This window comes from Balaenoptera ricei, chromosome 17 (genome assembly GCF_028023285.1).
Source record: "Balaenoptera ricei isolate mBalRic1 chromosome 17, mBalRic1.hap2, whole genome shotgun sequence".
Classification (NCBI taxonomy): Eukaryota; Metazoa; Chordata; class Mammalia; order Artiodactyla; family Balaenopteridae; genus Balaenoptera; species Balaenoptera ricei.
This window is the reverse complement of record NC_082655.1, coordinates 69,069,745-69,094,664: the sequence shown is the minus strand read 5'-3', so window position 1 is coordinate 69,094,664 and position 24,920 is coordinate 69,069,745. Positions and strand designations below refer to the sequence as shown.

At 39.0% G+C, this 24,920-nt stretch overlaps 1 protein-coding gene across 4 annotated transcripts in view; it reads left to right on the top strand.

Annotated features, from left to right (window-relative positions):
* Positions 1 to 24,920, top strand: part of PREX2 (phosphatidylinositol-3,4,5-trisphosphate dependent Rac exchange factor 2) — a 299,616-nt gene that overhangs the window by 208,438 nt on the left and 66,258 nt on the right. For all 4 annotated transcript variants that reach the window (XM_059902418.1, XM_059902419.1, XM_059902416.1 and 1 more), the window contains one exon: positions 11,876 to 11,990. In XM_059902418.1, coding sequence (XP_059758401.1) covers positions 11,876 to 11,990 — 115 coding nt within the window. The remainder of the gene's footprint in view (positions 1 to 11,875; positions 11,991 to 24,920) is intronic.

Below are 24,920 nucleotides of genomic sequence, written 5' to 3'. Positions count from 1 at the left end.
AATCCATTTCACAAGTGTTTGACACTTCTAGATTCTGGGGCGCCGGGGCAATGAGAACTGGGCCTTTTTGCTTCTGCATTGTTAGGTCATTAGGACTCGGGGTACACCGAGAAGGAGACGTGATTTGGGTGGGACAGTTTTTCTTAGCGGAGGCTGAAGATGCCCTGTAGAGCTGACAGCTGAGGGATGTCTTCTGGCCATCACAGCAGCTGGGCAAAGAGCCCTTCGTTTCTGAAAGGGGATCTGAGTGGGTAGCTTTATAGTATCTGCCATAGTCCGCATCTTGATCTATTTCTTTGTGTAGGGAGGGTGTCCTTCCTGACTGTGATGGGCCTCTGTTCCTGGGGGGATAATTTAGCAGCGTATTAATGGGACAGGCTATAGTCCTTGCTGCTGCACATGGTCTTGGGGCTACAACAGATTCTCATTTTCCCTCTTATGCCATCCTTTGTACGGTAGCCTTGTTCTCAGCCTGAGCCTCTGCTGGTCTCGGTGGCATGACTAAGACCTTCAGCCCCAAGAGGCCTGATTCCCTGGTGTCACTATGCCCTTCTCAGGCCAGGATTGCTGCGTGTGTCCATTTACCATCAAACGTGGGCGAGGGGGTACCAAGAGGGACCTGAGCGGATTACCCGGATGCCAGACATATTCCTGCTTGTCCTCGTTATGTAACAGTAGCCCTACTTCCGTATGATGATCAGGGTAGATTAACCTGCCAAGACAGTGATTTCTTTTCTTGTTGGATGGTGCCTTGGCACAAGGAGACTCAGCTGCCCGGGTGTCAGCCAGAATTTACAGTTCAGTGGGGCCCCTTCTTTGTCTCCTAGGGAAAGTGTGCCCCTTTGGGGATCAGGACCCTTACAACTACAGAGCCAGAATTTCAGGGATGGGAAGCACACATTCCCCAAGTGAGCCACTGGAATCGATAAGTTTCCCAACACTGCCATAAAAATGACCACAAACTGGGTGGCTTAAAGCAATAGAAATTTATTGTCATAGTTCTGGAGGCTAAAAGTCTGAAACCAAGGATGTTCACAGGCCATGTCCCCTTGGCAGGCTCTAAGGAAGTATCTTTTCTTAACCCTTCTGGCGTCTGGTGGTTACCAGCATTCCTTGGCTTGTGGCAGCATAATTACAGTCTCTGCCTCTGTCTTCACGTGGCCTTCTTCCCTCTGTGTGTCTGTCTCTTTGTCTCTGTCCAAATCTCCTTTTTCTTAAAAGGACAACAGTCATTGGATTCTGGCGCACCCTAATCCAGTATGACCTCATTTTAATTTGATTTCATCTGTAAGACCCTATATCAAAATTAGGTCACATTTGCAGCCACCGGGGGTTAGGACTTTGTCATATCTTTTTCAGGGATACAATTCAGCCCTCCACAGATGCTAGCATGGCTATTTCTGCTTCTACCCTTGGTTCCTAGACCCACGTATTCTACCTCTTTGGGACATGGCATCAGATAAAGGTCTTTTTTTTAGTTATGTACTATGTCCTGGAATGTGGTATCCCTTCCTTGTAAAGTGTTGTTAAGTACCTATTCCCTGAGTCTCTGGTGGTGATTTTCCTTAAACTAATTGGGACATACAATGCTGGTTCCTTTTCCACAAGCACATTCTTGGGGATATTTGGTTTCTTCACCCCCTATGCAAAAAGCTGGCACCCAAAACTGTTACTCCTAACTTTTACTTCTTTAAAAGGTGTCTTTCTATTCTCAGAGAATAATTAAAATCACCCAGAAACTTGAGCATTTTCTCTTTTTTAAACAAAAGGGAATATTTTGTTATAAACATTGTCAGTTTCTAAGTTACCTTCATTCATGCGTTTTTTTTTTTTTCCTGCAAAATTCTTCTTAAGATCCTTTAAAAGATGAATCCTTTAGTTTTCCATTTGGGTTTTGCACAGTATTTATAATCAAAACATTAAATAGCTTTTGAAAAGAGGAAGGAACAATTCCCAGAGTTGAGATTTCCTGAATGTTAAGAGTGGGTACCTGAGCCTGTGAACCCACCTCTGTTTACAAAGCAGCACAGCCTTTTGCAATGTTGGTCACGGCAACATGGACAAAACTTGCCTTCCTCACAAACGTTGCGACCAATTCTGAGGAATTCTGACCAATTGTGACCATTTCTGGAGATTTGTAACAGTGCGTATGTAGTGTCTTATTTAACCAATAAAGTACCATTGTTGCACTATCAGAAGAGGGTGTTAGTTGATTGACACTATTCTTCAAATTGTTCCTCAGAGATTTCTGATTAACCCCTTTCTTGAAAAAACCATGAAATGCATTTTGAGTGAGTGGAAGAGAGGCTCATTTTCAGTCTTAGAATAATTTAATCTTTAATTTCCGCTAACATTCATTATGTTTTCCTTTTTTATGGACTATACCTACATTTAATGGAATGTTTTGCTTCTAAATTCAAAAGTAGTAGAAGTAAAACAAGCAAACAAATTTGAGTTGTATTTTAAATACTGCTTTTAATTAAGTGCTTTTAAATAAATTAAATATTTATTCAATCAAATATGTCAATACTATTTTTAAGAAATATTATATGGATGAGAATTAAGAAAAGTAGACAAGAAAGTGCGAAAGAGGGGTCAAACTTTGAAGTTTGGACATTATTATATATTTAACCTTTTTTTTTTTTGCTGAGAATAGAAATTTAGTTTGGTAAAATGTCATTCCACTCTCTTTATTAAAAAAATAGCTATAAATAACCAAACTATTCACCTAAAAAAGGGAATGTTGTTCTCCTTCCTCTGCTTTGCCATGCACAGTTTACTTTTTAAATATAAAACTCATCTTTTTTTTAGTTCATTTCCCTAAAACCCTCTACATGAGCCATAAAATATTGCTGAGACTCTTCACAACACTGTTAAACTCTTTTCTCATTTTTAAAAAAAATTTACATAATTGTGAATCTTAACTGGTGTTAATTTGAAAATGTCATTAAGAAATATAAGGAAAACTTGTTTTTCTATTGTAACAAGCTTTTAGAGCAGGACTGGACATTCTGGCCAAAGCTGAGCCATCAAGACTTTATAGAAACTAGATCCCAGGGGTTTTCTTGTTCCCTCCCACTCCCGACCCCCTGCCTCTAGTTCCACTGTTGCCCCTTCCTGGTGGTCACCTTCTGGTCTTTCTGACCTTAAATCACAAATTGAAGTGTCCTTGCCTGGACCTACTCTTAGTTCCCCCAACTTCCTGTTTGGCTAAGCACACTCAAGCATCATCTATATCTCCTGTGGAAACTGAAGTAGATCATGCCTGTGGGGCATTGGGCACCTTGCCTTGTACAGAAAATACATTCCATAAATGATAAGAATAGTCATGGGCTCTCTTAATACTATTATTTAATTTAATTATTTCTCAAGAACCGTAATTAGTAAGTGCTCTTATTTTCCATTTCACAAACGAGGAACCTGAGGATCTCAGATATTAATTAACATGTCCAAGGTCACACTAAGTTACTAAGCAGTGAAAGTTATGGTTTTACTCCAGTGCAAGGACTTTCATTATTAGCTTTACAACTTGGAAAAGGAATTCACATTGAAGTATGACTATTGATAGACGGAATCCTCCTGGAATATTGGCCTTTCGCAAGTAACACGTTGTTAACTGAAGGGAATGTGGCATGTATTTAAGGATTGTTTTATCAGAAAGACTTCCTGTATTTCTTGTGTGTATTCAGGCCCAGAAGCTTGCTGAACCAGTTGTGAATATTCTAACGAAAGCAGAAGTCATAAGGAATAAACAAGTAAATAATCCTTGAAAGAAGCCCACAAATTCGATTTTCTGTACTGAAGCAAATGTAGGAAGCTTTCTCTCTAATTTTCCACAAGTGCTTTGCTCAGTTATAAGCCAATAATGCCATTTAAAAAAAATTAAATTTAGCAATACTCTAAAACTTTTGTCATTTCTTCAAAGCTCTAGAAATCTGAATAGTTTAGAAAACACAACACACCTAAAATTAATTAGCAGTGACTTTCCTATTTTTGCCACCAAAATGGTGATGTTTTTATCAATTTGAGGAAACATTATTAGTTTAGAGACTATTGCATTTAGCAATTTTGAAAGATTATTCTTTTATCCATTTTGAAATAGTCTGCTGAAAATTGAGGCTCATTAATAGTAATAATTTCAAGGGGAAATAATTTATGTTTCCAAATTGGATCCATCACCGTTCCTGCCATTTCTGGCAGCCTCTCGAAAGGAAATCTTGTATTTCTAGGCACTTTCCTGTAATTCATTTCCTCTCCAAAAGGTTAAAAGTACCACTGCATAAAGTTTAAAGGAAAAAGAAATAACCAAAAATGTTAGTTATGAAAGAAATATATATTACTCAAAAGACATTTAAAATTAATGGGAAGTTATATATGTGTTTATGCTTATTTATTTTTAACTGAAGTAACTGACCATTGGAGTTGAAGTAGTATTCTAAGATTTCTCTTTATCTATACATCTTTTTTTTTGTTTGTCAGTGTTGTTTTTATTTATTTATTTTTTAACATCTTTATTGGAGTATAATTGCTTTACATTGTCGTGTTAGTTGCTGCTGTATAACAAGGTGAATCAGCTATACATATACATATATCCCCATATCTCCTCCCTCTTGCATCTCCCTCCCACCCTCCCTATCCCACCCCTCTAGGTGGTCACAAAGCACTGAGCTGATCTCCCTGTGCTATGCGGCTGCTTCCCACTAGCTATCTGTTTTACATTTGGTAGTGTATATATGTCCATGCCACTCTCTCACTTCGTCCCAGCTTACCCTTCACCCTCCCCATGTCCTAGAGTCCAGTATATATGCCCCACATCTTCTTTATCCATTTGTCTGTCGATGGACACTTAGGTTGCTTCCATGTCCTCGCTATTGTAAATAGTGCTGCAGTGAACATTGTGGTACATGACTCTTTTGGGATTACGGTTTTTTCAGGGTATGTGCCCAGTAGTCGGATTGCTGGATCATATGGTAGTTCTCTTTTTAGTTTTTTAAGGAACATCCATACTGTTCTCCATAGTAGCTGTATCAATTTACATTCCCACCAAGAGTGCAAGAGGGTTCCCTTTCCTCCACACCCTCTCCAGCATTTATTGTTTGTAGATTTTTTGATGATGGCCATTCTGACTGGTGTGAGGTGATACCTCACTGTAGTTTTGATTTGCATTTCTCTAATGATTAGTGATGTTGAGCATCCTTCATGTGTTTGTTGGCAATCTGTATATCTTCTTTGGAGAAATGTCTATTTAGGTCTTCTGCCTATTTTTGGATTGGGTTGTTTGTTTTTTTGACATTGAGCTGCATGAGCTGCTTCTTTATTTTGGAGATTAATCCCTTGTCAGTTGCTTCATTTGCAAATATTTTCTCCCATTATGAGGGTTGTCTTTTTGTCTTATTTATGGTTTCCTTTGCTGTGCAAAAGCTTTTAAGTTTCATTAGGTAGCATTTGTTTATTTTTGTTTTTATTTCCCTTTCGCTAGGAGGTGGGTCAAAAAGGATCTTGCTATGACTTATGACATAGAGTGTTCAGCCTATGTTTTCCTCTGAGAGTTTTATACTGTCTGGCCTTACATTTAGGTCTTTAATCCATTTTGAGTACATTTTTGTGTTAGGGAGTGTTCTAATTTCATTCCTTTACATGTAGCTGTCCAGTTTTCCCAGCACCACTTATTGAAGAGGCTGTCTTTTCTCCATTGTATATACTTGCCTCTTTTATCAAAGGTAAGGTGACCATATGTGCGTGAGTTTAGCTCTGGGCTTTATATCCTGTTCCATTGATCTGTATTTCATTTTTGTGCCAGTACCATACTGTCTTGATTACTGTAGCTTTGTAGTATAGTCTGAAGTCAGGGAGCCTGATTCCTCTGGCTCCGATTTTCTTTCTCAAGATTGCTTTGGCTATTTTGGGTCTTTTCTGTTTCCATACAAATTATGAAATTTTTTGTTCTAGTTCTCTGAAAACTGCCTTTGGTAATTTGATAGGGATTGTATTGAATCTGTAGATTGCTTTGGGTAGTATAGTCATTTTTCACAATGCAGATTCTTCCAATCCAAGTACATGGTATATCTCCCCATCTGTTTGTATCATCTTTAATTTCTTTCATCAGTATCTTATAGTTTTCTGCAGCCAGGTCTTTTGTCTCCTTTAGTAGGTTTATTCCTAGGTATTTTATTCTTTTTGTTACAATGGTAAATGGGAGTGTTTCCTTAATTTCTCTTTCAGATTTTTCATCATTAGTGTATAGGAATGCTAGAGATTTCTATGCATTAATTTTGTATCCTGCTAGTTTACCACATTCATTGATTACCTCTAGTGGTTTTATGGTAGCATCTTTAGGATTCTCTATGTATAGTATCATGTCATCTGCAAACAGTGACAGTTTTACTTCTTCTTTTCCGATTTGGATTCCTTTTATTTCTTTTTCATCTCTGATTGCTGGAGCTAAAGCTTCCAAAACTATGTGGAATAATAGTGGTGAGAGTGCGCAGCCTTGCCTTGTTCATGATCTTAGTGGAAATGGTTTCAGTTTTTCACCATTGAGAACGATGTTGGCTGTGGTTTTGTCATATATGGCCTTTATTATGTTGAGGTAAGTTCCCTCTATGCCTACTTTCTGGAGGGTTTTTATCATAAATGGGTGTTCAATTTTGTTAAAATCTTTTTCTGCATCTATTGAGATGATCATATGGTTTTTCTCCTTCAATTTGTTAATGTGTTGTATCACATTGATTGATTTGCATATACTGAAGAATCCTTGCATTCCTGGGATAAACCCCACTTGATCATGGTATATGATCCTTTTACTGTGCTGTTGGGTTCTGTTTGCTAGTATTTTGTTGCAGATTTTTGCATCTGTGTTCATCAGTGATATTGGCCTGTAGTTTTCTTTTTTTGTGACATCTTTGTCTGCTTTTGGTATCAGGGTGATGGTGGCCTTGTAGAATGAGTTTGGGAGTGTTCCTCCCTCTGCTATATTTTGGAAGAGTTTGAGAAGCTTGGGTGTTAGCTCTTCTCTACATGTTTGGTAGAATTCGCCTGTGAAGCCATCTGGTCCTGAGCTTTTGTTTTTTGGAAGATTTTTAATCACAGTTTCAATTTCAGTGCTTGTGATTGGTCTGTTTATATTTTCTATTTCTTCTTGTTTCAGTCTCGGAAGGTTGTGCTTTTCTAAGAATTTGTCTATTTCTTCCAGGTTGTCCATTTTATTGGCACAGAGTTGCTTGTAGTAATCTCTCATGATCCTTTGTATTTCTGCAGTATCAGTTGTTACTTCTCCTTTTTCATTTCTAATTCTATTGATTTGAGTCTTCCCCCTTTTTTTCTTGATGACTCTGGCTAATAGTTTATCAATTTTGTTTATCTTCTCAAAGAACCAGCTTTTAGTTTTATTGATCTTTGCTATTGTTTCCTTGAATTCTTTTTCATTTATTTCTGATCTGATATTTATGATTTCTTTCCTTCTGCTAACTTTGGGGTTTTTTGTTCTTCTTTCTCTAATTGCTTTAGGTGTAAGGTTAGGTTATTTATTTGAGATGTTTCTTGTTTCTTGAGGTAGGATTGTATTGCTATAAACTTCCCTCTTAGAACTGCTTTTGCTGCATCCCGTAGGGTTTGAGCCATCGTGTTTTCATTGTCATTTGTCTCTAGGTATTTTTTGATTTCCTCTTTGATTTCTTTAGTGATCTCTTGGTTATTTAGTAGTGTATTGTTTAGCCTCCATGGGTTTGTATTTCATACAGTTTTTTTCCTGTAATTGATATCTAGTCTCATAGCATTGTGGTTGGAAAAGATACTTGATACGATTTCAATTTTCTTAAATTTACCAAGGCTTGCTTTGTGACCCAAGATATGAACTATCCTGGAGAATGTTCCATGAGCACTTGAGAAGAAAGTGTATTCTGTTGTTTTGGGATGGAACATCCTATAAATATCAATTAAGTCCATCTTGTTTAATGTGTCATTTAAAGCTTGTGTTTCCTTATTTATTTTCATTTTGGATTATCTGTCCATTGGTGAAAGTGGGGTGTTAAAGTCCCCACTATGATTGTGTTACTTTGATTTCCCCTTTTATGGCTGTTAGCATATGCCTTAAGTATTGGGGTGCTCCTATGTTGGGTGCATAAATATTTACAATTGTTACATCTTCTTCTTGTATTGATCCCTTGATCATTATGTAGTGTCCTTCTTTGTCTCTTGTAATAGTCTTTATTTTAAAGTCTATTTTGTCTGATATGGGAATTGCTACTCCAGCTTTCTTCTGATTTCCATTTGCATGGAATATCTTTTTCCATCCCCTCACTGTCAGTCTGTATGTGTCCCTAGGTCTGAAGTGGGTCTCTTGTAGACAGCATATATACGGGTCTTGTTTTTGTATCCATTCAGCCAGTCTATGTCTTTTGGTTGGAGCATTTAATCCATTTACATTTAAGGTAATTATCGATATGTATGTTCCTATGACCATTTTCTTAATTGTTTTGGGTTTGTTATTGCAGGTCTTTTCCTTCTCTTGTGTTTCCTGCCTAGAGAAGTTCCTTTAGCATTTGTTGTAAAGCTGGTTTGGTGGTGCTGAATTCTCTTAGCTTTTGCTTGTCTGTAAAGATTTTAATTTCTCTGTCAAATCTGAATGAGATCCTTGCTGGGTAGAGTAATCTTGGTTGTAGGTTTTTCCCTTTCATGACTTTAAATATGTCCTGCCACTCCCTTCTGGCTTGCAGAGTTTCTGCTGAAAGATCAGCTGTTAACCTTATAGCGATTCCTTTGTATGTTATTTGTTGTTTTCCCCTTGCTGCTTTTAATGTTTTTTCTTTATATTTAATTTTTGATTGTTTGATTAATATGTGTCTTGGCGTGTTCTCCTTGGATTTTTCCTGTATGGGACTCTCTGTGCTTCCTGGACTTGATTGAGTATTACCTTTCCCATATTAGGGAAGTTTTCAACTATAATCTCTTCAAATATTTTCTCAGTCCCTTTCTTTTTCTCTTCTTCTTCTGGGACTCCTATAATTCAAATGTTGGTGCATTTAATGTTGTCCCAGAGGTCTCTGAGACTGTCCTCAATTCTTTTCATTCTTTTTTCTTTATTCTGCTCTGCGGTAATTATTTCCACTATTTTATCTTCCAGGTCACTTATCCGTTTTTCTGCCTCAGTTATTCTGTTATTGATACCTTCTAGAGAATTTTTAATTTCATTTATTGTGTTGTTTATCATTGTTTGTTTGCTCTTTAGTTCTTCTAGGTCCTTGTTGAACGTTTCTTGTATTTTCTGCATTCTATTTCCTAGATTTCGGATCATTTTCCTATCATTACTCTTAATTCTTTTTCAGGTAGACTGCCTATTTCCTCTTCATTTGTTTGGTCTGTTGGGTTTTTACCTTGCTCCTTATCTGCTGCGTACTTCTCTGTCTTCTCATTTTGCTAACTTACTGTGTTTGGGGTCTCCTTTTCGCAGACTGCCGGTTCATACTTCCCGGTTTTTTTTGGTGTCTGCCCCCTGTGGGTAAGGTTGGTTCAGTGGGTGTGTAGCCTTCCTGGTAGAGGGGGCTGGTGCCTGTGTTCTGGTGGATGAGGCTGGATCTTGTCTTTCTGGTGGGTAGGACCGCGTCCAGTGGTGTGTTTTGGGGTGTCTGTGACCTTATTATGATTGTAGGCAGCCTCTCTTCTAATGGGTGAGGTTGTGTTCCTGTCTTGCTAGTTGTTTGGCATGGGATGTCCAGCACTTGAGCTTGCTGGTCATTGAGTGGAGCTGGGCCTTAGTGTTGAGACAGAGGTCTCTGGGAGAGCTCTCGCCAATTAATGTTACATGGGGCCAGGAGGTCTCTGGTGGACCAATGTCCTGAACTCGGCTCTCCCACCTCAGAGGCTCAGGCCTGACACCTGGGCAGAGCACCAAGACCCTGTCAGCCACACAGCTCAGAAAAAAAGGGAGAAAAAAAAGAAAGAAAGGAAAAAATAAAATAAAATAAAGTTATTAAAATAAAAAATTTTTTAAAAATTATTAAAATAAAAAGTAATAAAAAATAGAAAATAAAAATAAAAAAGGAGAGCAACCAAACCAATAAACAAATCAACCAATGATAACAAGCGCTAAAAACTAAACTAAGATAAACATATAAATCAGAAAGTAGTCAGTCACATACAGCAAACTCCCAGTCTACAGTTGCTCCCAAAGTCCACCACCTCAATTTTTGGATAATTCATTGTGTATTCAGGTATTCCACAGATGTAGGGTACCTCAGGTTGACTGTGGGGATTTAATCCGCTGCTCCTGAGCTTGCGCAGAGAAATTTCCCTTTCTCTTCTTTGTTCGCACAGCTCCCAGGGTTCAGCTTTGGATTTGGCCCCGCCTCTGCGTGTAGGTCACCTGAGGGCGTCTGTTCTTCGCTCAGACACGACAGGGTTAAAGGAGCAGCTGTTTAGAGGGCTCTGGTTCTCTCAGGCTGGGGGGATGGAGGGGTACAGAATGCGGGGCGAGCCTGTGGTGGCAGAGGCCAGCTTGACGTTGCACCAGCCTGAGGCGCCCCCTGCGTTCTCCCGGGGAAGTTGTCCCTGGATCACAGGACCCTGGCGGTGGCGGGCTGCACAGGCTCCTGGGAGGGGAGGTGTGGATAGTGACCTGTGCTTGCACACAGGCTTCTTGGTGGCTGCAGCAGCAGCCTTAGCGTCTCATGCCCGTCTCTGGGGTCCACGCTGATAGCCGCGGCTCGCGCCCATCTCTGGAGCTCTTTTAGGTGGTGCTCTGAATCTCCTCTCCTTGCGCACCCCAAAACAATGGTCTCTTGCCTCTTAGGCGGTTCCAGACTTTTTCCTGGACTCCCTCCCGGCTACCTGTGGTGCACTACCCCCTTCAGGCTGTGTTCACGCTGCCAACCCCAGTCCTCTCCCTGTGATCCGACCTCCGAAGCCCGAGTCTCAGCTCCCAGCCCCCGCCCGCCTCGGCAGGTGCACAGACAAGCCTCTCGGGCTGGTGAGTGCTGGTCAGCAGCGCTCCTCTGTGCGGGAATCTCTCTGCTTTGCCCTCTTCACCGCTGTTGCTGCGCTCTCCTCCGTGGCTCCGAAGCTTCCCCCCCTCCGCCACCCGCAGTCTCCACCCGCGAAGGGGCTTCCTAGTGTGTTGAAGCTTTTCCTCCTTCACAGCTCCCTCCCAGAGGTGCAGGTCCCATCCCTATTCTTTTGTCTCTGTTTTTTCCTTTTTCTTTTGCCCTACCCAGGTGCGTGGGGAGTTTCTTGCCTTTTGGGAAGTCTGAGGTCTTCTGCCAGCGTTCAGTAGGTGTTCTGTAGGAGTTGTTCCACGTATAGACGTATTTCTGGTGTATTTGTGGGGAGGAAGACGATCTCCACGTCTTACTACTCCGCCATCTTGAAGGTCCTCCTCCTTTATCTATACTTCTTATTTCATAATCTAATTGCAGCTGCAAGAGAATGTGAATATGCATGGAGAGTGACAAATTCAATTTTTTTACTCTCATGTATGTTAATACACATTTCTGCCTCTCATTCATGTCCATATATATGTATATATATGTTGTGTTTATATATGTGTATATATACATTTGTGTGTTTATATATGTGTAAATAATATATATTAAGTTTGAGTTTAGCTTCGCAAAGAACATACACAAAATTTTTAAAAGAATAGAAGACAGTGTAAGTTAGAAATTACCTTTGCCTACTTAACAGAGATAATTACCAAATGTTTGATATTTATTTTGAGCAGAAAAATGATTTTTATTTATTTTTGGACTGGTTAAAGCTTGTTTCTTGCATATGTGGTCATATTTGGTGCTGTTTAATACATTTACTAATAATAAGATTACACTAACTGTGGAGAAATTGTGTTATAAAATCACATGAAAAGTACATTTACCTGTTTTCACAGCACTGGAGAGCATGGAAGGATATTATTATAGAGACAATGTTTTGGTGGAAGAATTTCAAGCCCAAATAAATGCAGCCTCCCTGGAAAAGGTCAAACAGTACAACCAGAAGCTCAGGTATGTCATTGTTCAATTAACAGAAGAATTTCCAGTTTTAACAAGAGCAGATGAATAAAGCTTTTGATGTTATTCATTGTATTAGATGATTGATGATGATATTTCTTTTGACATAAAGTCCTCTTATTTAGGGTTTAATGTTTCAGATATTCTAAGGGGTACACTTTTTGCAAATAAAGTAGAAAAAAATTTTAAAACTTTTCATGCTGTTGTCTTAATTTCTGAAGAAGATCAAGAGATTAATTATTTAGTAGACCGTTTCCAGGGAAAAAAAGCATTGCTTTATAGTGGTGTCTCCTAGGAGGTTCAGTGGATTAAAGGTCAAATAGGTTCCTTTATGTACCATTAAACAGCTGGCACCCTGACACCAAGAGATGAATATGTTTAACATGGAAGATATGATAAAAAAGGTACTACTTGGTATTGGAAAAAGTATCTACTTTCAGATAATATTACGTTTTATTGTTTTTTCCTCTAAAAATAATCTTGCTGGTATTATGATCAATGGCAGGGAAAAATTAATCACAGTAAGTGAAAGATATTATAATTTAGAAGCTTCAATTTTCAACCAATTATTAGCATATATAGCTCCCTTTTATAAGTTACTGTGTTAACAGGTCACCTTTTAAAATTACTAACCGATTATGGCTTTTATTTTTAAAAGAAAAATACATTTGTTCTACCATAGGCCTTAGTAACTCAAAAATACTATTGTGATTTTTTTTTTTTGGTTTTGTCTACGATATGGCTAAACCGTGAAGATAAATTAACTCCTAAAATTCCTGGTGCGTGGAGGCGTTGGTTCTTGTGATTACTACCGGGTCGGCTTTGTTTCACTTTGAATGCATTATCCCCTTACCCTCACCTCACACAAACCTGTCCCTTTTCCTAGGTTCTTTATTTCATACCATCATTTTGTCATCTTCTCAAGTTCTCAGCCTCAAACCCCCAATATCTGTTTGATTTCTCATTTTCTTTTGCTCCTAAAATGTAGTTGGAGATCCTGATGATTCTGACTAAAATGTCTCTTAGACTGCCCTAATTTTATTACCTTGTCTAGATCACTATTTCTTTAAGACATATAATGGACTGACCCCTTTCACAGGAAAAAAAAAAAAAAAAAGTGAAAATTGAATTCTTCAATACCGTGTCTCCTAAGAAATACTGACTTAAGAAGATAAGTCGCATCTTGTGAACATCTCTCATTTGAGTACCATTAGCATAAAAGAAAAGTTTTGCCTTCATAACTGATAAAATATATTCTTAGGTTATCTTTCAAATAAGGATACAGAATGAAAGCATTTATATAGAACATGTGGGCCCTGAGACTACATCCCCAGAGTTTAGTTTGAGAAAATGGGTCTGGACCATTGCCATAGCATCCTAAATGATCTCCCGTCTCTAAGAACCAGTGTTGTTCTAATCTACTTAGGATTTTGCTTCCAGATAATAATTTTAAACCATGTGTCTTACCACGTCACTCTTCTGCTCGAAGCATTTAGTGATTTCTTATTTCCCCCAAAAGGAGTCACAAGCTCCTTAGCCTGGCAGTCAAGGTCTTTTATGACTTGGTCTAAGACTTCCTTTCTCTGCCTGTGTGCCAGCCAGGCCGTACTCTCCTTGTTTCTAACCATACCCTCGACTGTCCTTCTTCCCTGACTTTCCACACTTCACTTAGCATCTGCTTCCTGTCTCCAAATGTCTATAAAGCTACTATTTATATGAGTCAATATCCAACTCTAAGATAGTGTCCTTCATAAAATATTTTTCTTCTATTATTGGGCTGGGATGAGGCCCGGGTATCCAATTTTTTAGAAGTCGCCTAGGAGATTGAATTGAAAACCAGTTCCCTGGATCGGGGAGTCAAAGAATGATCCTCAGACCAGCAGCATCAGTATCATCTGCAAACTTGTTAAAAACATCTCCTGGGGGCTTCCCTGGTGGCGCAGTGGTTGAGAATCTGCCTGCCAATGCAGGGTACATGGGTTCGAGCCCTGGTCTGGGAAGATCCCACATGCCGCGGAGCAGCTGGGCCCGTGAGCCACAACTACTGAGCCTGCGCGTCTGGAGCCTGTGCTCCGCAACAAGAGAGGCCGCGATAGTGAGAGGCCCGCGCACCGCGATGAAGAGTGGCCCCCGCTTGCCACCACTAGAGAAAGCCCTCGCACAGAAACGAGGACCCAACACAGCCATAAATAAATAAATTAAATAAATTAAAAAAAAAAAAAAAGCTTGCCTTCAATTTAAAAAAAAAACAAAAAAGAAAACATCTCCTGGGTGGGCCCAGCAATATGTGTTGGGACAAGCCCTCCAGGTGATTTTCATCAACTCACACTCAAATTTCAGAGTCGCTGCCTGAGGCTAAATGAATGTCAGATTTCCCTTCCAGTCTTCCATTTTAATACTTTCTTTTACTTTATGGCTATTATAGAATTCAGTTCTTCTTCCTGATGATACAGTTACGTGTACAGATTCCTTATCTTCTTTATTCTGTTGTAAGCCCTTTTGAGATGAGGGTTAAGTTTATCTTACCGTTTCCCATTGTGTTTATCAAAGTATTTTGCATAGGAAGCTCTCCATAAGTATATGTTTAGTTGCATTAAATTATCTAGCTATAACTAGCAGAGAGAAGCGGGGGATGAGGCATAGCTTTCACATGCCTGTGGATCTTTTTTTTAAACAGAAATATATGCTCATATGTAACAGATACATGAAAAGATGTTTAAGATTCTTTGTTAAGAAAAACAGCCTGTGTGCATTAATTGCATGCTATCCTCTTCACATAAGAAAACATTTTAATGTATCTTTCCTGAAGAAAGCAGTTTTAAAAGTACAGACTTCTCGGTACAAATTGTGTGCCCTTGTCAGCAGTTACCAGCTATATATCCTTCTTGCTGCATATTAGATTTCCTTTGCACAGGAAGACAATTATCTTCCTCTTCACTCCCAGTAATGCCTTCTCTTCCTGCTGATTTCTTGAATAAGGGTGTTAATTTCTTCCTTAATTTTTCCTGTTACTTGTAACCACAAAGACTCAGAGATTGCTTTTGAACAATCTGTTCTTGGTTTTCAGAGCCAAAGGCTGACATTGACCATTTCTTTAAAGGAGCTCTTAATGTCTGCCTTAAAAAAAATAGCCCTCAGGTGTCGCTAGTTCCTCATAGCCCTAGAGCCTTTTTAACACTTTCACTGAAAACTGTTTCATTCTGGATGTTAATTTGTTTATTTACTAATTAGACATCAGAAAAGGCCTCGCAACAAACAAACATAAGGAAATAAGAAATCACTAAATGCTTTGAGCAGAAGAGTGACGTGGTAAGACACATGGTTTAAAATTATTATCTGGAAGCAAACATACAAAGGCCTTACAACAAACAAACATAAATAAGCTAATATTTTATTGGAAAGCATTGTTTAGATTACAAGTTTCAGAAACCAAACTCAAACTGGCATAAACAAAATAATGGATTGGCTTATTTAACAGGTATATCCAGGGGATATGGCTGCTTCAGGCACAGCTGGATCCAGGGGTATGGGTCTTCAAGATACTCTTTCTCTCTCTGTCTCTTCTTGGTACTCCTTTCCTCTGTGTGGGCTTCATTTTCAGGCAGACTTGTTTCACATTTGGGTAAAGATGGTCACTGCAGACCAGTGTTGCATTCAAAGAAGAAGAGAAGGTGCCCCCTCCATCCCTCCCACCCCCAACAACTAAAGGTTCCAGCAAAGGACCTGGTCTCATTAGCCAGACCTGAGTCATGTGCCTATTCCTAGGTGGGCTTAGCATCACAGAAGACCAGTGGGCTGTCACAGAAAGCACAGGGTAAGAATACTGGACAAGCTGAAACAATGGATTCCACATCAGTTACAGAGGTTTCTTCAGAACAGCAAAGAATAGGTAGAAATAATTTGCTACTTAAAAGAAAATATAATGTAGCCATAATACCTACCAATTTTTAAGAACACGTTAGAAGTCAGTAACAATACTAGGTAAGTTATATGTATTATTTAATAAGCCAGTGAGTTCTGTATTATCATTTCCATTTTAAAGAGAAGTTACACAAGTTTACCCAGATAATAAGTGGTGAAACCAGGATTTAAATCAAAGACGTTTTTCTCTTTAAAGTCCATAATTTTTGTACTATATTAGGCCATCTCAGTGAATGGAGTGAATATTATACACTACAAACAAATTTTCTGTTACGAAGGTTTGGTGTCAGATATTATCAAATGCCTCCAATTGCTCTGATTCTGTACCATTTCTTCACTGAATGTTCATGAGGTTTCCATTCTTGTGAGAATGGGCAAGACAAAAAAATGAGCAAATAAATCCATAAACAACGTATTGCAGATAGTGAAAAGTGCAATGAAGAAAATCTAAAACTAGTTTCTATAGTAGGAGGTTGGTCATTTAGAGCAGGTAGTTAGGAAGGACTTAAACATTAGGTGGTATTTCTTTTTTTTTTTGGTCATGTAGAGTGGCATTCGGGATCTTAGTTCCCCGACCAGGGATCGAACCTGTGCCCCCTGCACTGGAAGCGAGGAGTCTTAACCACTGGACCACCAGGGAAGTCCCTTAGGTGGTATTTGAAAGGAACCTGAATCACAGCTAGATGGCCTTGCCAGAGTATGGGGGAAGATCTTTCCCAAAGCAGAGAATTGACGCATACAGGTCATGGCAATAAGTTATCATGTGTGAGGAAGACAAAGGTGGCCAGGGCGATCCTAGCACGTTGAGAAGGATGATAGGTGTTGAGAGAGATGTGTAGGGGTCTGGTTATGTAGGGCTGTAGGCCATTGTGGAGGTTTGGATTTTATTGTAAGGAAAGAAGCCATTGGAACGGTTTTTATTGAATTCCTGCTGTCCAGTTATATCTCATGCATCTGTTGCAAATAAAATTCAACTGGTTGAAGTCTTCAGGAAGCAGTAGTGAAGCATGCCGAGGCCAGCTGGCTGTTCTGAGAGTTTCTCCTCCAGTCTCCAGGGGAATTCAGATGAGGCTGTACACCTGGGGACTCTTTGCCACGTGCATCAGAGCCCTGACACTGGTTGCCTGCAGACACCCTGGGTTAGTTGTTACCCCCAGTGAACAGGATCGAGCCAGCAGAAATGTCTTACAGCTGTTTCTAAAATATATCCTCCTGTGCCAAGTCAGGTAAAGTTCTTCATTGATTTCCTTCAGACTCTTAAGAAGTCCAGCATGTAAATGTCTAACTCAGAAATTCTAACCAAGGAATTCCGGAGGAGGGGCATTCTTATTCCCTGCCTTCACCATGCTCATGCTATTTTATTCTCTCTTTTCTAACTGAGGCTTTCCTTTGTATTTCCTCTGGCCATGAGCCATCATCCCCATTAGCCTCATTTTTTCCTACCTTACGTAAATGTAATTTACCATTACCAAACCCTTTCATTTTAATGTATCCTGTTTATTGGCAGAAGGCACCACTGCATGGTGACTAATGAGATAAATGTAAATGTGAATAATATTCCTCGTATTAAATTACTCCTTTCAGTTTGAGGGGTCTAGATGAGCTTTTTTCAAATATTATTTTCAGTATAAAGTCAACATTAAAATAAAAAAGAAAAATCAAAAGGAAACAAGTTGTATATTAGTTACTGAGATCATTTAATATTTTGGTAAAGCTTCATACTGAATTTCTTAGGGCTTATGAGTTGGGATATCTAAATGTAAATTCATCATCTTTACAGAAAGCAGACAAATAAATTATTCAAAGCATATATTCCCTTAAGGTGTGCCTTTTTCAATAAAGAATGGCACATTTTCTTTAAAGAAAGTTTCAAAAAGCCAAAATATATTTTATGTAACAAATAGAAGGAAGATAGACATTTTATTTATGTTAGCAAGAAATGCTACACATATATCAATCTCAGAGTTATATATTTGAACAATTTTTTCAACTGAGAATTGTCTGGCCAGAAACATGTATGTGTTTTGGCCATTCCCATGATAGCACCTCTGTGAAATATGTCACTTCTCTCCACCTCTGGAGGGAAAAAAAGTGAGTATGTTCTCCTGGCACGAGACAGATATGAAGAATGGCATGGACTTACTACCATTTCATGTCTTTACAACTATCCAACAGCATAAGAAAGTAAAGAACAGCAGGACATCAGCCTTTCGATCCAATCTGCAGTCCTAGGCACGTTCCCAAGCAAAACTTGGGTCCCCTTGCCTAATCCACAGTAAAGCCAATCCACTGACACTGGGTTGTGGTCAAGGAGAATCAAGGAGAGTTCAGCATTTTATGCAGTCACCAAGCAAGGAGTCCAGGCAGCTAATTCTCAAAAGGCCCGAACTCCCCGATGGCTTTCACAGACAGGTTTTTGAAGGTAGGGTGAGGGAGAGGCTTGCAGGGTGTGTGATCAGCTCGTGGACATTCTTCTGATTGGTTGGTGGTGAGGTAATTGGGAGTCGACATCATCAGCCTTCTGGTTCCAACCTGTCTGGGGTCTAGTGCTTGTGCTTGTGGTCAGCATACAGTGAAGTTCTTCCACCTGGAGGGGGTTTCAGTATCTGCAAAACAGCTTAAGGATATGGCTCAGAGTATTCTCTGTAGCTCTTGAGGAGCTAAAGACCCTTGACTTTATTTAATGGCTAAACAATTTTTATTTTGTCTTGCTTGGCTGTTTTCCTTTGTTTCTGCATTTTCTCACTTCTCTGATTAAATTTATTCTTTGGAACTTGGGGAAGGCCTTGGAGGCCTTTTCTACAAGCAAGAGGCAGATGGTGGACATGGTGGGGGGCAGGAGTCTGTCCCCCAAAGGCCCTATAGGGTCCTGCTCCATTATAGGCACATCTTCCACCCCATCTCTTTCTTCCCTCAGAGTCTTCAATTCATAACACACTGTTTCCCGTTCCTTGTTTTGATAGCAAACAGTATACCCACGTTTGAAACAGAAAATTTTGCTTCTATTGATGAGGAGCTGTGGAAACGCTACCTTAAATCAACAAGAGTATGAACTTAGTAAAATCTGAGAGAGAGCCAGAGAGACAGAGAGAGAATATCAATTAAAATACAGATAATGCCTTTGTCCTTCAATTGTTTCTCTTTATAAAGCTGCAGATTTTAGAGTTATTCTTTTTTAATTAACTGGAAACATTCCAGATGCATAGTTATCTCCTCTAGAGCGGTTTTATATTTGCTTTCCATCCTATCTTTCAGCCGAATTCCATTTTTTATAACTTAAGAGACAACCACATTTCTGTTTCTCTAAGACTAGCTGTAAACTAAATATGTATATTCATTTTATTTCTGTTTTCAGATTAGGAGTATGGAGTTTTCAGAGTTGTACTTTTTTTTTTTTTTTTTTTTTAACGTGGGAAGTGATTCTTCAGTAGAAGGAGAAAACAACTAAATCTACAAAGAATTTGAATTTGTTTACAATGCTTAAAAGTGTACTAGGTTTCTTTCCTATATCTGACATATATAAAGGATCTATATTTACAAAATAGAATTATACTTAAGTGTCATATTCTTGCACAATATAAAATTAAAGGAATTGCTGGATACTTGTATTTGACAAACCCTTCACCCCCACCAAGTATCAGGGACATGAATGAATTATTTGAGGAAGTGACTCTTTCTCTGAAAGAGAAGTTGGGGTTACAGTGTTTAAGGGAGAGGAGATGGGAGATAAAGTTGTGGGGAAGGGGGTATTTTCCAGCAGAGAGAATAGTATGTATGAAAATCCTAAAGGGGGGAGGAGAAAGATGAAGTGTTCCAGAGGCTGGAATTCAGGAGAAAGAGGGGCATGAAACAAATGTAGGAACAGAATCAATATGCCCTCGTTTACCATCAGCTCTTCCTCAGCTTCTTTCAACCCAGTTCATTCAGGACACACTCCAGCCCTATTTCCGTGTGCTGAAAGAGTATAATTATTTAGGACCCATCTCAAAATTGTCTTCCTGTAGGAAGCCTTCTGGTATAGCCTCATCTGGAATTACTTGGGTTTCTTCCTTAAAACTCTTTGAAAGCCTCTTTGTTTTCATTTGTTTGATTTTGACTTGTGGACTATTTACCTGCCTGTGTATATATGAGGGCAGCCAGGTCCTAGTTCCCCACTGTGTTTGGTACATAGTAAGTACCGTAAAAATAGTTGAATTGAATTGGAAATCAGATTAATTGCAATGTATTGGTCTTCTTTGGGTGGGATATTTTTTTGAATTTATTCCAGTATCCAGTCTGCTTCATTTTCTATTCAGAAAATTCTGGGCCATTTGAAGGGTACAGATGCTGAGTCTGTTGGAGACCTCTCCCGAGAAAATTCATCAGCGTAGCCAAGGTTCATACATTTCACATGAGACAAGATCAGACAAAGCTGAAATTATAGTGGCACTTTTGAGAGCAACATATCTCTTCTTTATTTGAAAAATGCTGTAATTCCATTAAGCATTGCCACCATTACTTTCTGAAAATATGATATAGTTGCCTATGTATTTATGCATGTAATCTCATTTAATTATCTGGACTGTACTTATTTCTGTCTGAATTCAAACTAATTCGTTTGCCCTTGAGAAGTTGTAATTATGTCTAATATTTATTTTACTTTTACATTAAAGGAATTTTTAATTCAATTTTTAGATAAGGGCAACAAATGAGATTAGAATGACTTAACTCTGAGTTTTCACATTTTTGTGATAAGTCCATTGTGATGATGTTTATCAAGGATGAATAAATTTTCTGGCTGACAAATTGAAGCAAGTAAAATCATCTTCAATAAGAAACATTTGAAGAGAATTACCTCTCTGCAGGCTAAGGAAAGCTATTGTTTTCACCAAAGCAAAGGGAAGATCAAAGTACCTTATGTTCAGAATTTCCCAAGGGATAAATTAGAGCTGGAAGTATCAAAGAGAAAATAAGCACACCCTGAAGAATCAGTTAGAGAAATACACTCTGTGAGGAAAAATGGTCCCTGCTTATGGAAGCAAGGCTGATTCTTATTTTTAACTCTGCTGACTTTTCTAGCTGATCATGAGGACAGTCAGTCTTTAAAAAATATATTCAAAGCATCCTACTCAAGCTCTTTCAGTGAATTTTTTTCCTATTGCTTTTGTTCAGTTCCTTTTTGCTGACATTTCAAACTTCTTTGGTTTGGTGGATGGACCATGGAAAGTGAGTGAATCACAAATTATCCTTTCAAAACTTTACCCCTTCACCAGTCAGGAAATTTAGCTTGGGCCCAGAGCTTTTGATAGAAAAGACAAAATTGTAACTTAGAAGAAATTAATATGGATTTATTGAAAATCATAATTTATGTGAAGAGTAAGAGCCTTATGTTTGTAAATTAGCTGTCTAGTTATATAGACCACCCAACTGCAACTGAGGGCAAAGTTCTATCTTACATAGGTTCAAGTTTGTGAAGTTCTGTCGGTCATTCAGGAAGAAAATCAAACACATCTTTGCTTGGCTTCTGGTAATTTCAGCCAGAAGGACTTTAGTTTCCGTTGCTTTAACCAATTCCTTCCCATCTTTCTTGGTACACCTCAAAATCCATCCTCCCTGAGAGGTCTTCCACCTCCCTAAGGTGAGTCTTTTTCCTTATTTTCCCTTTATAGGCATCTGTTATAACATTTACCACATTATGCTTTATATTCTTTTTATATGTATCTGTTTCTCCTTTTCACCTTGTCTTTCTCTTTTGGTTTACCCATTGCTGATAAGGTATCTATTCATAGGTGATTAATGAATGCTTGTATGTAGATGATTTGGGGCAACCAAACCAGAACACAGCACATAAACAGTGGTGGGGTCCTGACTGACATCATGATGATTTTCGACAGAACGTCTGGTGAATGGTGTGGGCTCTGATGTCAGTATTGAATGGGTTTGGAAATATTCCTATGTTTCAGCAGTATTTATGGTGCACCTGTATGCAAGTGCAGGAATGTGTACAGTATTGGGGATACAGTGATGAGTTAGACAACATGACCTTGTGAATCTGAAAGGGGAGGAAGAGTTGATGTGGTGAACAGGTAATTTTGAAATTCTCTGCTAACCACCATGGTGGTTACAGGATGCCCAGGGAGTGTAGAAGGGAAGCACTTAGGAGAGACCAAGGACGGGGGAGTTCAGACAGATGACTGCTGGCGGGAGAGATGCAGGACAGGAGAGGCTGTTTCAGTGGGAGGGAGTGATAAGAGCAAAGGCATTGCAGAACCGTGACAGGTGAGGAGGGGCAGAAGGGAGGCAGGAGCGGGGTGGGCAGGAGCAGGCCACGGGGGACCTCGGACGCCCGCTGGCTGAGGAGCTTAGGCTGAAGCCTGTAGGTGAGACTATTCACTTGTGAGTTCTAAGTGGCGAGGGAGCAAAACATCTTTAACTGAGCAGCCTGGGGATACCACTGAAGGCCAGTTAGGGGTGAGGACAAGACTAGGGTCAGAAAGACTGATTAGGTAGCTATGAAAATAGTTCAGGCAAGTGTCAATAAAAACCCTGTGCAGGTAGAAATGGAGATGGAGAAGAAGGCATAGATTTTAGAAATATATGAGAACTAGGGGAAAAAAATCTTCTCCACTAAATACATGGTATGTTGAGAGGGAGACAGAGACATACTGGTTTGGGTGCCTGGATTATTCTCTGATATCGTGAGGAAACAAGCGGAGAAGCTCCTTTGGGGTTGTAGTGCAAGATACTGAATTGAATTGGATTTGAGATGTGAGACTGACATCCAAGAGTCTCTGTCCAGTAGGCTGGAGTCACTCCCATAGAGGTCAGACATAGCTAAAGCCAAAATAAGGCATGAAACTTCCCGGGTGGTAACACCTCACATACAGAGAGGGTCGGTGAATTGCTCAAATGCAGGCATCTGGCAGTGATGACACCAAGCCTCTCAAACTAGCTATTTCCAGCTCCACAGCTCTCACTTTTTTTTTTTTTTAACATCTTTATTGGCGTATAATTGCTTTACAATGTTGTGTTAGTTTCTGCTGTATAACAAAGTGAATCAGCTATATGTATACATATATTCCCATATCCCCTCCCTGTTGCGTCTCCCTCCCACCCTCCCTACCCCACCCCTCTAGGTGGTCACAAAGCACCAAGCTGATCTCCCTGTCACAGCACTCACTTTTATTACAGCACTCCACTACTTCTCTGAAGTAGGGAATGATCCCAGTATTAATGTGTTTGGCTTGGGGAAGTGATTTAATACAACTTTAATCACTTACAATAAAAGCGTTAAGTACAACACAAATATGTAAAATCTTCTTTGAAAATAATGGGAATTTCAAAGGACAAGGAAGCATTCTGATTTGTTGTCTCTGAAAAGGGGTTAGTTTCATAGCTGTAGAACTAGAAAAGAAGCTATGACAAAGACCAGAGTAGAAGTAAAAGGGGCTGAAATAGTTGGAGTATTATTGTTACTTGGAAATGAAAGAAATTATGTCTGAAGTCTGACTGTGAATCAAACTCACTAATGTATTTTTTTTGCCCTCATAATACACGTTGTCAGGGAAGGGGAATTCATGTGCATACATTTTAAATGTCATCAGCATGCATTGTCAGCCATGGTCTTTGCATCAAATCCCAAAATAAAGTATTGAAATATACACTAAGTAATATTAGATATAATAATATAATTTAATTATATAATAATAATAATGATACACTATAATTAAATATAAAATATTTTAATAGAATAAAAGTGAACTCAATAGAATATTTTAAGTCTAGTCAATATTAAGACATGTTCATCATGCAAAATTAAAAACCTATAGTTCTGTTCCACTCATAGCATATTTCATACAATTGTGTACACATTAATAAGTTAAATGCTTCTTAGAGGTGCTTCCATTGCTATAAACTTTGAATTTCCTCTTGATACTTGAGAAATCAGTGAAGTCAGATGTAACACCAGACACATTCAGAAAACACAGTGAGAAAAAAAATGAACAAATCCCTTCCTTGTCTAAAGGAGAAGCATTTTTAGTAGATCTAATGTGATTGATGCTCATTGCATTTCTTATGAGCTAAGTAAGAAAAAACAGAAATATGCTTAATAGACCAAATGACATTTAGGTCGTGGGAATATTTTGTTTTCAGTTGGTTTAGAATTTGTACAGTGATATAAATGAGAAAAACCAGAAGGTTAATGATCTGGAATTGCCCGCTGCAGTAATATACTAGAGGAGGGAAAGTTGGTCACACTTGGATTCCAGTCGCCACTCTTGCATTGACTAGTGGTCTGACTTGCGGCAATTTCTCAATATCTCTGAACCTTGATTTCCTTATTTGTCCTTTGGAGCTAGTGATGCTTCATAGGCTGACAGGAGTGTTAGCTGAGAGGAGGTTTGTACAGTCCTCAGTATTTGCCTAGCATAGGGAGTAGCTGATCACAAAGACTTGTACCTGAAGGTGAGCTTCATGGATGGTGGATTTTGTGGGTTTCCTGCAGGGCAACTTACTTGGAGAATAAAATTAGTATCAAGGGCTTCCCAGTGTACTCAGTGTTGGAGCAGGTGACCTCACTGCCCAGTGGGGAAGACAGAGGGCATCTGCATAATATAACTCTTCAAGATGGAGCTGGAAGAGTTTTATTTGTGCACAGAGATACTCCTGAAAGCAACCTAGATACTTCATTCGATTTCACACCAGAAAAACTATAAAAGAGGCAATTGTGAAAAACTATCCAGAAGGATGCACAGCCCCAGCTATGCTTCCAGGCCTGGATTTAGCCCAAAGACAGAAACGGTGATTGCCCAACTGCTATGAGCAAAGCAGAAGAAGGCTTCCACGTACCTCCAAGGACAGTATTAGAAGCAGTAACTTTTTATACAATTTGTAATAAAAGCTAAATGGAAGGTATCACATTCAGCTCTGCTCTACTATACCTTGAATGCTACCAGATTCTTTGGGCAATTAGTAAAGAATTGCCATTGAGGTCATTTTTGTTATTTTGCAATCAAAATTAAA